General features: G+C 36.9%; 1 protein-coding gene across 1 annotated transcript in view; it reads left to right on the top strand.

Annotated features, from left to right (window-relative positions):
* Positions 1–16,672, top strand: part of grid2 (glutamate receptor, ionotropic, delta 2) — a 640,517-nt gene that overhangs the window by 361,839 nt on the left and 262,006 nt on the right. The window contains exon 8 of the mRNA XM_073819480.1: positions 4,938–5,057. Within this exon, the coding sequence (XP_073675581.1) occupies positions 4,938–5,057 (120 nt within the window). The remainder of the gene's footprint in view (positions 1–4,937; positions 5,058–16,672) is intronic.

The following is a 16,672-nucleotide window of genomic DNA, read 5'->3' as shown; positions in this document are numbered from 1 at the left end:
AAGAGACGTGAGTTCACATTGAAACAGGCAATTTTTATTACAGAAAACAATTAAACAAATAACACAATCAATTGTGTCATTTCGTGATCAAAAAGCAACCACAACAAAAAAGAATATGATCACTGCAGGGGCTGAGACCACAGAGAAGCAGGCTAGCTATAGCTGCATATGGCAATCAAACACACTTTGAAAAAATTCACTCCACTACAAAATAGTGATTAAAAATCACACCACACTTATAACCCCTACTTAGGGTGAAGGCCTGCAGCTAAACCCACCAGCCTGCCTCCAGGAAAACCCAGCTCCTGCAGAATACAAAAAAAAAGAAATATAGAAATAATTAAAGACAAACCAAATCACGATGAGACAAATAATGAAAACAAGAATCAAGTTATAAGATAAATGGTCATCTATAATAAAGACAAAGAAAATAAAGATAAACCACTCAAACGGTCACAACACAAATCACACAATCAGTCCAACCTACACAGATGATGAGACTGGTTTAGTAGGCTAATTATCACTCCATGTAATAAATCACAATTATAACAGTGATGATCATGTGGCTAAAGACTGGTAACAAAACCAGCCACATTCATAGGACATAAACAAAAAAAACATGAAATTATGAAACCAAATAAAGTAACCCCTTCTGGCCCACTTGAGCCCAAAAGAACAAATAAATTGCCTGAGCAATAGATAAAGTGGAGTCCAGCAGTAATATTCGGTTTCCACAAAGCAGCAAACGTGGCTCAATGAAGCATGGATTGCTGACAGCAAGTTGTGAAAGTAGCTGCTCAGCCTAGCTTTAACACGGGCAAAAGAGAACTCCCTGATTCAAATTCGGCGCGCACACACACACAATCACAGGCACACGGAAATCATACGACCGTCATCTGATGTTAGCGAGTCAATAAACAGCTGATACTCCGACGCAGCTATGAGGAAACGTCACACCAATGGGAGACCGAAGGCACGCCACACACGATGTGGATGTCACCACGAGAACGCGCACAGCCTCGATGGCCGAGTGTCACACTCCGCGGTCTCTTGGAATGAATGACAAAGGGGCGGGCTTTCAATGACGTATCCCAGGGAGCATCCAAAGAGTCTATATATACACCAAGGGGCAGAACCCTATTGGCCATATATGTAATGAGGGTGACGTGGCAACGAGTCACTCACTTCACCACACATGCATCAATGGAAAGCTTGTATAAATGACCCTTATAACTGGTTTGTTGTCCAGGGTCATATATTAGCTTGAGAAGATTTGAAATATAGTGCTTATGTATATTTTTATACAAATTTGTGTTTCACAAAAGAAAGTAAGTCATACAGGTTTGAAACAGCGTGAATAATGACAGAATGCCCATTTTTGCGGAACTGTCTCTTTGACATTTAATAGCATGGCATTCAGGCACATAAAAACATTAGTAAATCTAAAAAGGCCTGTGAAAATATTGGCATTATAAAGTAAAACCTGACCAGGCCAACGGAAAAAGGTCCTAACTATGAGTCCTGCTGTGATTAAAGAGATGCGATTGAGTGGGAGTTTGACCTTGGATGCATTTGCGTTGGAAACCGAGTAACTGTTTGCTTTTGTGGACTGTAATGAGTCTCTTTCTGTGAGCTGAATGGAGAGAGGGGTAATGTTGTGGTACAGTGAAACTCTCCTCCCTTCCGTCTGCCTGGTGTACAGCAGGGCTACAAAAATGGCACACTGCCTGGGGTGAGATGACAGTCTATGTTACAGGGCTAGTGACTGAGTGCTGGTTTAACACCGTGCTTGGTGGGGAACGGCTTTACCCCCTAAGGGATGTACTGTTCTTCCTGTATCCACATGTATCTGATCCTCCCTGCCATCCCACAGTAGAGATATCACCTCTCGGCTGGCTCTCACCTCCACACCGCTGCCTGTGTGACAGTCATATTAAAGCAGCTAGGGCGATTTATTCAGACACTGGGTGACCGCAAGAACACACTAGCTCGTACCACCTTGGAATATGCCTAGATTTTAACAACCTCATTTCAAAAGGATGTCTGGGAGAACGGTGCACAGGCATGTACTGTGTATATATATAGTAATGGTACGGAGTGTTACACACTTATTTTACTGTACATCAGCTGCATAATGGCCTTGTATTCAATTCCTGGGGGACTGTTTGGACTGGAACATTGCTTTACAGCTTAATTAGGGGAAGTTTGTGTGTATCGGCTTTACAAAGCAGCAGTTGGTGAGCTCATTTGGAAAGCGCTCATCAGCTTTTATAATTGGCTGTCTAATTCGTTCTGTCAGCACTGGTATTGGTAGAGTGAATTTACAACAATTATCTGTCTGTTCATGTGGGTTGTCGCTGGGCAGGACATGATTTGGATGCGGTTTAGGGCTTGGGATATTTGTAGGTTGGAATGATGCAGTGGAGTTAAATTGGAGTTCAAATTAAGAGTGCTGATGAAAAGACGTGAGGACAAGAGTGAGGCCTTTTTGCTCATAGAGATGGTAGAGACAGGAGAAAAAAAGGGCAGGGACAAGAGAGGAATAATCAGATCAAATTTCACAAGTTGGACACTCATCTGCTGTATGAGCTCCAAACTGTGATTTGTTGGACCATGTGTGCAAAACACAGTGCCATGTTCTGATTAGAGACATTAAAGAGATTTAGTTTTTTTTTTTTCCCTTAAAGGGATAGTTCATCCAAAAATGAAAATTCTGTCATTGATTACTCACTCTCATGTCGTTCCAAACCTGTAAGAGCTTCGTTCATTTTCGGAACACAAATTAAGATATTTCTGATGAATTCCAAGAGCTTTCTGACCCTGCATAGACATAGAAAGGTAGTAAAGATTTTGTTAAAATAGTCCATGTGACATCAGTGGTTCAACCGTAATGTTATAAAGCTATGAGAATAGTTTTGTGTTCAAAGAAAACAAAAATAATGACTTTATTCAACAATTTCATCTCTTTTGTGTCAGTCTACGATGTGTGTTCACAAGAGTGCCACGATGCAGCTGGTGTACTGACGTAGATGCGCCTTGTGTACATGCAGAGGAAAATGCACACTATATAAAACAGTCTTCGTAAATATATCTGAAGATTTCGACAGAGAGGATGACTTGCAATTTTTTCCCCAGCCTTACTTATTTGAACCACAATATACAGGCGGTGAACTGAGAAATGGATGTTCTATGTCAGAAAGCTGGCTCCTGTGTCAGCAGCACTACACACACGTGCTTTGTGGTGTTCCCATGAACGTGTCTAAGACTGACACAGAACACTGCAAAAAAAAAAAAAAAAAAAAAACTTTTCTTACTTAGATTTTTGTCTTGTTCCCAGCTAAAATATCTAAAAATTCTTAAATCAAGAAGTATTTCTAGACGAGCAAAAATATTTTGTTTTCAGAACAAATAAGTTAAAATTAAGTAAGTTTTTGCTTTTTTGCTTTCTGCTTGAAATAAGGTTATTTTCCTTACCCCCTTGCCAGATTATTTTACTTGTTCTAAGCAAAAACTGACTTAATATTGACTTATTTTTCTTGATTTAAGAATTTTTAGATATGAAAAATAATAAAAGCATTTTTGCAGGGAAGAGAAGAAACTTGTTCAATAAAGCTGTTATTTTTGTTTTCTGTGCACACAAAAAGTATTTTCATAGGTTTAAAATAATGTAAGGTTGAACAAACGATGTCACATGGACAATTTTAACAGTTGTCAGAGTGCTTACTACCACTCTGGGCCTTGAATGTGGTAGTTGTGTTGCTGTCTATGCAGGGTCAAAAAGCTCTTGAATTTCATCAAAAATATCCTCATTTGTGTTCCAAAGATGAACGAAGGTCTTATGGATTTGGAACAACATAAGGGAATGTTATTTATGACAGAATTTTAATTTTTGGGTGAACTGTCCCTTTAATGACACAAAATTTTGTTGCCCAAGGGGTCAAGGTTATTATATATCAACTATTTACACTATTATTACACTATTTAATTTTTTTATTTTTTTTTATAATTAAAATTATTTTATCTCTCTTATACACTACTGGTCAAAAGTTTGGGGTTAGTAAGATTTTTTTTTATGTTTTTGAAGGTCTCTTAAGCTCACAAAGTCTGTGTTTATTTGATATTGTTAAGTAGTATTTATATATATTTTTGTAAATTAATATAATTGTAATTTAATACAATTTAGTATTTTTTGTAATGTAATTTTATCATGCAATTTATTTCTGTGATGGCAAAGCTGAGTTTTCAACAGTCATTATTTCAGTCTTCCCTCTTGATATCAAAAACATTTCTTGTTATTTTCATGTTAAAAAACTGTTATGCTTAATATTTTCGTCTTAATGTTTTTGGTGTTAGTCATGAAAGAGGATTTTCAGGATTTTTCGATAGCTATAAAATTGAGAAAACATGATTTATTTGAAAAATAAATATTTTGTAACATTGTAAATGTCTTCATTGTCACTTTAGCCAATTTAATGCATCCTTTCTGAATAAAAGTATTTTTAAAAATCCTTACCCTTTACTTTGAAAAGGTAGTGTTTAATATTAGTAATAATAATGATGATAATAATAATAATTATTATTATTGAATATTTAAACAAGGAAAAGCAATAGCATAAATGTGTTCACATTTACACATTAAAAGACCTCCCTGGTGGCATCAAAAAGATTCTTATTCTGTTCGTTTTGTTTGAGTGGTCTGATTGGGTTGACACAACAGCATTGACTCGACCAATGGTGTGGCTTAGGGGCGGGACTTTCCAGGTGATCAAAGCCCTAATTTGCAGTTCTCTGTGATGCCACTTGTTGGATAATAATTACACACATATATAATGTGTAAGTGCATAATGAGACATTTTTATCCACATGGTTTTCATTAAATGACGAAGCTGTGTCAAACTTAAGCATTTGATTTATGCATCAATTTGTTATTCTTGCAGGGAGGTGTAAGTGCTCTGACCAGCTTGCTGGAGTTCAGTGATAATGGCACTAACCCCAACATCTACTTTGAGATCCTGGGCACCAACTACGGAGAGGACCGCGGCCGTGGAGTCAGCCGGGTAAGAGACATCCCTCTCAAACCCACAATATTGGTTTTGACGCTTCCAGAAACACAATTGTCTTAATTCAAAGAGCTTTTGGATTTTAATTGATAATCACAGAAGCCTAATGAATTCCATCAGCCTCCCTCAGAGAGCGCAGTGCATCAGCACGCATTGTTTATCAGTTTTTCTGTTGTTTGCTCGTCTGTTCGCCTCGGCTTTAGTGGAGTGAGGAGGTAGTTAAGCAGCAGTAACATCAGAGTCGTTCCCCAGTGATCCGCAAGATAATTAATCTGTTCTTTCCATTCGTTTGTCGTTAATTACTTTAGTCATATTTATGTGTATTTGCTCATTCAAATATTGGTCCTAATCTGTCTCTGTCTTCCCCACGGAATGTGGATCAATTGCTCATGACAGAGCGGCAGCTTTGGAGCTGAATAATGTACAGATCAGGCTACGCTCTCGAATGGGGATACCCCAATCTCCACCCGTCTGAGGAAATAAGTTGGACTTGTTTATTTAGCTGAAATAAATGAAATAATTGATTTGTGTCAGTTGCTGATCAGGAAATCATTTATACGTTCCTTGTGGTTACACAAAAGCACTCTGTCGCACTTTTTAGCATTTAGGGTGCAAACATCTGAGATTTCACAATCCTTTCTACCATTTCGAAAAACAATCGATGAAAGAGTTATTTATTATGCAGTAGTTAAACACACAAATTCAATTGAACGCCACTTTCTGGTAGACTAGTTTTATATCACAGTTTATCAGAGCAGAACCAAATTAGCCTAGCAAGTAGAGTTGGTGTAAACAGGGTCCAAAATTAACAATCGGCAAATGGCTTTGGTGAGTAAATATAATTATTTGCATGCTAGTCAGTCACTTTATGAACTGCAACATTATTTATTTACTTATTTTAATTAATTAAAATGGATAGCTCTCTCAAAAATTAAAATTTGCTGAAGAGTTTGTTTCTTCATTATAACAGCTGTGTAAACTCTCATTCTGACAGCATCCATTCGCTGCAGAGGATATACTGGTGAGCACATTATGTTATTCTAGGTTTCTTCATATCTGTTCCAACACGCCTATATCTTGGCACTGTTGGGGGTAACTCATTACAAGTAACACAAGTTAGTAATCAGATTACTTTTTTAAAGTAACTAGTAAAGTAATGCATTACTTTTAAATTTACAAAAAAAAAAAAAACATTTGAGTTTAAATAAGTAATACTGGTTGCTTTGTTTTCCTATGTACTGACTGACAGCTCTCCAGTTATAAACTAAATGTGTACATGCATTTGCTCATCTTAAATGCACAAAAACAGATTCGGTATTCATCAAAATGAATACTGTGTAATGCAAACTCAAAATATGATGAAAACCTGCAATAATTAAATGTCATATAACGCAAATATCTATGTATTTAATCCCAGTTTATTGACCAGTGTCTTTGCTGCTGACCTTTAGTGATCCGATTCAGCCATACCAATAAACACAAATGACTTTTGTAATTTTTTGTAATTGAGAAGTGTTGAACTTCCTTCTCCTACATCTTATTCTTCTTTCCATAAAAGAGTACCGTAATTAGCTACTTTTTTAGGACGTAACGCAATGTTGTAATGCATTACTTTTAAAAGTAACCGTCCCCAACACTGCATTTTGGATGGCCTGAGGGTGAGAAAAATTCTCACCATTCCTTTTTAATCTGACCCAAACCAGTGTAAGCGATGTGCACACTTCAAACTGTCTATTTTGACAACTTCTGACTTAAGAATCCTATAATGAAGTGGAAAATGTAACATCAGAGGTATGTATATTTGTGACTTATGGCAAGGGAAAAATAACTAAGCAATTCAACTGCTTTCTAGTCTCATGACTGGAAATAAATATTTAAGTTGATACTTTTTTTTTTTTTTAGTTCACTCACTTTTTGTGAGGCACAATGTTAATTTTGAACCCTAGGTTTGTTTGTTTGTGATTGTTGTTGGCTAATGGGTAACACTTTAGAATAGGTCACATATATTCACTATTAGTTAAGAGTTGTCCCTCAGTAAACTCCTAATTTGATTTTTCTTTACAGGGAGTGCAGAATTATTAGGCAAATGAGTATTTTGACCACATGATCCTCTTTATGCATGTTGTCTTACTCCAAGCTGTATAGGCTCGAAAGCCTACTACCAATTAAGCATATTAGGTGATGTGCATCTCTGTAATGAGAAGGGGTGTGGTCTAATGACATCTACACCCTATATCAGGTGTGCATAATTATTAGGCAACTTCCTTTCCTTTGGCAAAATGGGTCAAAAGAAGGACTTGACAGGCTCCGAAAAGTCAAAAATAGTGAGATATCTTGCAGAGGGATGCAGCACTCTTAAAATTGCCAAGCTTCTGAAGCGTGATCATCGAACAATCAAGCGTTTCATTCAAAATAGTCAACAGGGTCGCAAGAAGCGTGTGGAAAAACCAAGGCGCAAAATAACTGCCCATGAACTGAGAAAAGTCAAGCGTGCAGCTGCCAAGATGCCACTTGCCACCAGTTTTGCCATATTTCAGAGCTGCAACATCACTGGAGTGCCCAAAAGCACAAGGTGTGCAATACTCAGAGACATGGCCAAGGTAAGAAAGGCTGAAAAACGACCACCACTGAACAAGACACACAAGCTGAAACGTCAAGACTGGGCCAAGAAATATCTGAAGACTGATTTTTCTAAGGTTTTATGGACTGATGAAATGAGAGTGAGTCTTGATGGGTCAGATGGATGGGCTCGTGGCTGGATCGGTAAAGGGCAGAGAGCTCCAGTCCAAATGAGACGCCAGCAAGGTGGAGGTGGAGTACTGGTTTGGGCTGGTATCATCAAAGATGAGCTTGTGGGGCCTTTTCGGGTTGAGGATGGGGTCAAGCTCAACTCCCAGTCCTACTGCCAGTTTCTGGAAGACACCTTCTTCAAGCAGTGGTACAGGAAGAAGTCTGCATCCTTCAAGAAAAACATGATTTTCATGCAGGACAATGCTCCATCACACGCGTCCAAGTACTCCACAGCGTGGCTGGCAAGAAAGGGTCTAAAAGAAGAGAAACTAATGACATGGCCTCCTTGTTCACCTGATCTGAACCCCATAGAGAACCTGTGGTCCTTCATCAAATGTGAGATTTACAAGGAGGGAAAACAGTACACCTCTCTGAACAGTGTCTGGGAGGCTGTGGTTGCTGCTGCACGCAATGTTGACAGTGAACAGATCAAAACACTGACAGAATCCATGGATGGCCGGCTTTTGAGTGTCCTTGCAAAGAAAGGTGGCTATATTGGTCACTGATTTGTTTTTGTTTTGTTTTTGAATGTCAGAAATGTATATTTGTGAATGTTGAGATGTTATATTGGTTTCACTGGTGAAAATAAATAATTGAAATGGGTATATATTTGTTTTAAGTTGCCTAATAATTATGCACAGTAATAGTCACCTGCACACACAGATATCCTCCTAAAATAGCTAAAACTAAAAACTACTTCCAAAAATATTCAGCTTTGATATTGAGTTTTTTGGGTTCATTGAGAACATGGTTGTTGTTCAATAATAAAATTAATCCTCAAAAATACAACTTCCCTAATAATTCTGCACTCCCTGTATAGTTAGTACGGTATTTGTGAAGTTTAGGTATGAGGGTTCTAAAATACGGTAATGGGGAATAAGTCATTAAAGGAGAAGTTCACTTCCAGAACAAAAATGTACAGATAATTTACTCACCTCCTTGTCATCCAAGATGCTCATGTCTTTCTTTCTTCAGTTGTAAAGAAATTATGTTTCTTGAGGAAAACATTTCAGGAATGTTCTCCATATGTTGAACTTCTATGGTGCCTGTAAGTTTGAACTTTCAAAATGCAGCTTTAAAGGTCTCTAAATGATCCCAGCCAAGGAAAACAGGTCTTATCTAGTGAAACAATTGATTATTTCCTAAAAAAATTGTTACAATTTATATACTTTTTAACCTCAAATGTTAGTCTTGTCTAGCACTGCAATGTGCATGCATACTCTGTGTAATACGGGTAAATACAGTTAGGGAACCATGGAAGTCCACTATATGAACAACATTCCTGAAATGTTTTCCTTAAGAAACATAATTTCTTTACGACTGAAGAAAGAATGAACATCTTGAATGACAAGGGGGTAAGTAAATTATCTGTACAATTTTGTTCTGGAAGTGAACTTCTTTAATTTTCTACTTTATAAGTATGATTAAACAGCCAGTATGCTAGTAAAATGCACACTAACTGGCAACTATTTGGCAAATAGTGAGAATTGGACCTTAAAATAAAGAGTTTCCGTTTTTCTGTTTTCCGTTCATGATGCATTTGAAATCATAAATGCAAAGCACTAAAGCATTTTATAGATCAGACAGATGAACGTGCTGTCATGAAGTGACTTTGATCTGATATGAGATGTTAATCAGAGGGTCAGTGGTTGTCCTTGAGGACTCCGGTGTGCCAGAGTCCACAGACCATCAGACAATCAGGCTGGAGTCCTTTTATAATGCCACTTCCTCTCATCCACTGGAACTCACTGCATCCTCACTGCCATCATGCACAAATTAAATTGTCAGATTTCATTAAAGATAATGGCCTCTGACACAAACAAGATCTGTGCTGCACTTCCAAAAGATGAAATGAATCTTTTAAGTACAAAGTAATTACATTAAGCAAGTTTCTTTAATCAGAGTGGATAATTGCTTCAGAACGAAGGCTTGTTATACTGGGTTCTGCTCACTACTGTTGGCAAAGCACATCACTTTATTAATGATTATATTGAGCTTGAAGCTTGAAGGATTTAGCCATGTGTATATGTATGAGTGTGTATGTGTGTGTGTGTGTGTGTGTGTGTGTGACCCTGGACCACAAAAACTTAGGTATATTCGTAGCAATAGCCAACAATACATTGTATGGGTCAAAATGATTGATTTTCTTTTAGGCCAAAAATCATTAGGATATTAAGTAAAGATCATCTTCCTTGAAGAATTTCCTCATGTAAATATATCAAAACCTCATTTTGGATTAGTAATATGCATTGCTTAGAATTCATTTGGACAACTTTAAAGGCATTTTTTTCAATATTTCGATTTTTTTGCATCCTCAGATTCCAGATTTTTTAAATAGTTACATGTCGAACAAATATTGTCCTATCTTAACAAACCATGCATCAATAGAAAGCTTATTTAATCAGTTTTCAGATTGTTTTGTGGTCCATATAGTTTATTTTGCAGTGAACAATCTGCATTTACACTGGCTTGAAAATATTCAAACAGATATTATAGATAAACAGAATGGCATTTCTTCACAAGTGCTGTTCATACGTTGAAGCCACTTGTGTTTTAAACATCTCTCCAATTAACTGCTGTGTTTCCAGACATACACAATATGTTTCCACACTTGTTGACGTTGACCGGAAAACAAAACCTGTTTAATGTGACCCCCTGCTAACACATTAGCAGTAGTTATCTCAGCTTCCTATTGTGAGGGGGATGTTTTTCCAACCTGCTGAAAAACTCTGCAAACACTCTTGAGCGTCTTTCTGAAGGAACATTTGTAGTTTTTCACTCCACATTTTAACAGTGTCACAAGGGATTGCACAAATCCTTGCTCTCTTTTCATATGGTCAATTGTCCAGAACATTATCAGCCACGTCTGAACAGGCTTTTTAATGGCTTTTGTTCCTAACATAGACTTGTCGGAGGGGTAATTGGTGTGAAGGTGACTCCAGGGTAATAAGTGAAGGCCATATTTAAGCATCCTGCTTTATTTTCTTCCACAGTTCACAGTCTCACATTGAGATATTCAAATTTTAGCTGGTGAAAATGCTTTTGAATATATATCGTATATATTGCAATTTAAGTGAGACGTTGAAGAAAATTCAATCGTGTTTTGAAATCTGATTTAAATTCTGCTGAATCCTAAAATTGTGTTTATTTCCAGCTTTAAGTTTTTCCAGTTTAAGAATTTGTGTGACACTTTTTTGTGGCTCCCCATACACCACTACAGAGATATGTAGATATATACGTGTCCATATTTCCATTATAATGGTTCAATGCAATCTGTCATAATTAGTTTTACCACCATGCAAGAATTAGTTTTCCACATCATTAAATCCATTGGCTACGTTTGGCTCACCTCTCTATATCAAAACATCTAAAAGCTTCACTGTGGCATAATTGCTCGATTAGCCATTTTGGCTAATCATCCCTGCTGGGATACAAAATATTCTTTTGTTTTGCCTTCATTGAAAACGTATTACAGCGCAGGTTGGGCAGTCAGTAGGGAATATGTGATGAAGTTTGCTCTAATGTGAAAGACCACTGAGCCGAAAGAGGTGGGAAAATGCGCTGAGAAAAAGAAAAGGCTAGGCAGGCGTCAATGGGAATAGAGAGTTAGAAAACTCTTCTGCTAGCCAACTTAATGTCCCATAAGCATCAGCTACTCATTAACTATGTATGACCATCAGCAAACACCAAGGTAGTTAATACTTACCTATGGAGTTTCTAACATCTGCTACATCATTAGCTTGGAAACATATATCACAGATGAAAACTTTGGGGTTGGTAAGATTGTTGTTTCTTGAAAGAATTCTCTTGTGCTCATCAAAACTGAATATATTTGTTTGAAAGTACAGTAAAACAGTAATATTTTGAAATATTATTACAATGTAAAATAACTGCTTTCTAATTTAATATATTAACAATAGAATTTTCATCCTGTGACGAAACTGAATTTTCAGCAGCCATTACAGAAATCATTCTAATATGCTGAAATGGTGCTTAAAGGTACCATATTGTCAAAATCAAAATTTCCTGGCTTTTTTCATGATAACTGAGGTCTAGGGGCTATGTAACTACCATATGAGTTTCAAAACAGTCAATCCACAGTAAACTGCACACAGCCTGCTTAAAGTAGCTGTTTCTTTTCACGAGACGCTGTGACTTCCGTAAAGATGTGACGTCCGATCTACTCAGTCACCGCCTTCAGTCACCACCCCGAACACCAACCACTGTCCCACCCTCCTTTTGTCAAACCCAGACAACAACGCATCCATTCCATTGTTGAGCAACAACAACACGAAAACAAGTCGAGAAAACGCTGTTCAGTCCATGGATGTCAGGAAACTACATCATTGCACAGGCTTCAGAACAACGTTAATATAAGAGACCAGTGGCAGTCAACTTCAGCCTCTTTCACTCAGCGATTCCGGTAAATACACGGATAATGTGTCCCATGATTTGTTCCGGAGTTGCTTGATTTGGTTCATTCACAGTTGTTTTCCGGAATCTGTGCATGCTTTACACACAACCCATAAAGACAAGTGACGTTTGGATGTGAGATGTAATGCGACGCGTACGATTCACTAAACCTAAACTAACCTGAACAAACTGTGCTTCAGCGCTGATAGTGAGGAGCTGGCTCTGCCCGATCGCCGCTTCATTCCACTTTGCACGTATTTTTTCATTGTGAAGAGTCGCAGGGTAACGTGCATCATCACTACAACACTGCCTTTATGGTTCTCGCTTTTGTTCACACAGCGCTCGTTCCCATAATTTCCCAGAATCAGCACGCATTGTGAAAGGGGCTTTACTAAAGCAACAGTTATGCAGCTTACTGCATTCGGTGTTTGAAAAAGAAAAAAACATTAATGATCATTCTGAAATATCCTGTTGAGTATCAGCAAGCTAGGCTCTCTCTATTGCTCTGAGCTCGCTTACAGCATACATGACGTAGTTACCTGTGGTTGGCCTGGCTGTGCGTCACTCAGAAAACAACAGGTCAATCAGAAGAGACGCTCATGAATATTAATTAGATGGGCCAAAATCTACCTGTTTTTGACAGAGCTCCTAAAAAAGGAGCTGTAAAAATATATTGAGATGGATTTTGGCACTTATACCGCAAATATATATTCTTAAGGACATCAACAACTAAAATAAACCTCCAGAAATGTGTACAATATGGGACCTTTAAGATATGTGACCCTGGACCACAAAACCAGTCATAAGATTATCTTTATATATATTTATACATTATTGATGTATGGTTTGTTAGGATAGGACAATATTTGGCCGAGATGCAACTATTTGAAAATCTGGAATCTGAGAAAAAATCTAAATATTGAGAAAATCACCTTTAAAGTTGTAAAAATGAAGTTCTTAGTAATGCATATTACTTATCAAAAATAAAGTTTTGATATATTTACTATAGGAAACTGCATACATACAATATTTTCATGGAACATGATCTTTACTTAATATCCTAATGATTTTTGGCATATAAAGAACAATCGATAATTTTGACCCATACCATTTATTTTTGGCTATTGCTACAAAATATACCCGTGCTACTTATGATCGATTTTGTTGTCCGGAGGCATATATATTTATTATTAATGTTCAAACAGTTGTGCTGTTTTTGTGGAAACAGTGATACTTTGTTTTCAGGATTCTTGGCTAAAAAGTAAAAAAAAAAAAAAAAAAAAAGTACAATGGAAATTTGTTACTGTACATCATAACATTATAAATGTTTATACTGTCACTTTTGGCCAATTTAATGCATCTTTGCTGATTAAAATAATCAGCCATCAGTTTGGTTAGTGCTAGACGGGATATAGCTATGATCAGATACTGGTCATAGATAGCTGTATCCCTTTTAGCACTAATAAAATCCATTTTATTTTTTCCTTGTTTTTTTTTTTACCCATTAAAAATTTTCTAGACTCTGTTTTAATGGTTAAATTAAAGAATATTAAGCAAAAAGTATGTTTAATGAATTTAAATCATGAGACTTGCACAATTTAATAGCAATTTATTAAATGTTTAGCAAAAATGTCATTTTTAAGGTCCTATCTATTTGTTTAATTGACTAAATTTTGTTTTCCATTCATTTTCTGGTTTTAATTGTAATGGTTTCATTAGGTTTTCAACAAAAGCATCACTAACTAGTTGATTTTATTTTAAAAAATATATTTTATTTTTATTATTTTCTATTATTTTTAATTTATTATTAATTATTTATTTTTCAGAAATACTGTGTTTTTACATTTTTCTGTTAAATACATTCTGGTAAATATTTCTTATAAAATAATGTTTTAATAATCATTTTATTAGTAGTACTACTGTCATTACATTAAGTAATATTTTTCTGTCACAGTTTCTTCAAGTTAAACCGAACGTTTATTTTGACGGGTTGCTGTGAAGACCTTAACGTTTCTGTTTGTATTGTTGTGAACTTTTTCTTCGAGACCAGGAGACGTTTGGATATCTTGAAGCAGAAGTTTCTCTTTATTGAGCTACTAGCTGTGCATCGCTGCAGTCATCAAAAGTCGTCTGACTAAGTCAGATACATTATAGTTTATATACATTTCCAAGGGGGAGGGATACATAGAGGTGGAGTCAATCTAAACAAAGCATGCAAATGCAATACAGGAATCAACCCATTACCAGAGTTCCCCCAGCCCTGATCTCATTATCATAACAGTGTCATTCAAAGGCATAGGTGCTAATCCAATCAGTCTGACAGTATTGCCTATACCTTCACATTATCATAGAGACAAAGGCATAGCTGTACATTGAGCTTAGAATTCACACTTAACTTGGGAAACCTGTTCAGGAACTGCAAGAGAACAGGAGCTGGCAGGAACCTCTGGCTACGAACTTTGCTTGAGAGAGTAATTTGTATGATGTCCTCATATTTACCATAAATGCTAAATACAATATAGGATCAACAAATCTTTAACAGATTCTTAAATCTGTAATCCTTCAGTATATTATATGAATAGAGTACTTTCTCAAAAGAAATGGTAAACTGCTCATGAAGTGACTCCCAAAGCAGTTCTAGAGATTATGTTTATATGTTCACAAACTCATATATTGAGGCGGCAGAGGCTGAAAACATCGCAAGCATCATGTGCGCTTCAGTATGCGAGTAGTAAATGAAATCACGCGTCTACATCTATCATTCACACAGAACATGCAGAACATGCCGGATTTATATTTAAATAGTTTTTATTTACAGACACTAGTCCATATCATTTTTTGTTTTAAGTGTACTGACCTACTTTTGATTTATTCATCTGAAATTCCATGACATTCCGTGTTATACAACAAATTCCATTTGCATGACTAGATTCCACTATTCCATCCACGTTTTCCACATCGCAGAAATTATAGGGCCCTAGCTTACAGTGCTTGCATACATCAATATTCCAGCATTTTTGTCATGCTAAACCACAATTACTGTATTTGCATTATTGTAAGGGTAGGTTTAGAGTTGAGGTAGGTGTAGACGTCTAGCAAATTTAATTTATTGTTATTTTATGGTGAGATTTTGCATCACTTCCGGCCGTAGCTGTATCCCTACTAGCCACAATCCATCAGTTTGGATGTTGTTTTGCTGGCTAGTAAACCATGAGGCTAGTTAAACCAAGATTGTCTACCTTCATGACAGTAGTTGACCTGAAAGAGAAAACTGACCTCAGAAGACAGCTTACAGTAAGCTTGCAGCAACTCATGCTCGTGTATGAGTTGTGGTTTGACACATTTCAGCGTCACAAAACTGAGCTTGCGTAGCTAGAAGCGTCTGCATTCACTCACTTAGATCGTTTGTAACAGTGAACTACAAAGCATTTAAGACCTGAAACAAACTCTGTTATGTGACTAGGTAAAGGCAACCCTCAGGGTACGGCCAGAGTAGTACAGCATGACTTTGAGTGTGCTATATTAATATTCGGAAATGGCCCTGGCACCTTTACGACAGGGTGATGTGCATTAATGTGTTCACCGACGCGCAAGGCAAGGTTGTAGAAGCGCCTGTGTTAAATATGTGAAAACTGTACAGTGGGGAAAGATATCCCCTCGGGTCTGACTCCCCATTTCCCCCAATTTTCCATTCCATTAGGTAGATTCAGATGTTCTTTGAGAGGAGCTGTCTCGGCCTGTAAGATCGGAGGTAGAGAGAGAGAGTGCGGACGAGCAAGGCTATCATTGATTTGTGCTGCCTTAGAGCCGCACACTTTTTTTTAGCACATTTTGTCTAGACATCTCCCTGTAGATTGCCAATGTGTTAAATGCCCTGGGTTTCTCTTTTCAACAGCAGCCCCTCTTCAATTTTCCAAGAGTGGAAAAGATATTTTCCTCCGCATGTGTGACACGAATTGTATTATCATATTGTTAAAGGAGGAAGTGATTGAATAGATATGGAAGAAGAGCTGGGCATGGCTGTGCTTTTGTTCTCTGCAGTCCCATATTTACTTCTTTGTTCCACACTAGTCCTCACTTCCACTTTGTAGCTTATGCAGAGATATATTACCTTTTTTCCCCCCCAGGCAAATATGTATTTATTCTATTGAGCTAAATTCCCTCTTGTTTGGATATAGAATTTGGCTGGGAGAGTTTTATTTAAGAATGTCTCTTAAATATAATAAAGAAATTTCAGATCACAATCCTACTTTAGTTGTGTTATTGAATTTAGGTAATAATATGAATAACTCTTTTGAGGTTTAAAAAATACACTTTTTACTTGAACTGCCAACATAATATTTTTTCTTGAAGCTCCCAATTATTGCAGAGCTAATATGGCTCTTTACTTACACTATCAGGGAAAAAAG

The sequence above is a fragment of the Garra rufa genome, chromosome 15 (genome assembly GCF_049309525.1).
Source record: "Garra rufa chromosome 15, GarRuf1.0, whole genome shotgun sequence".
In the NCBI taxonomy this organism is placed as follows: Eukaryota; Metazoa; Chordata; class Actinopteri; order Cypriniformes; family Cyprinidae; genus Garra; species Garra rufa.
The sequence above is the reverse complement of the archived record's forward strand: the minus strand, read 5'-3'. Positions and strand labels throughout refer to the sequence as shown.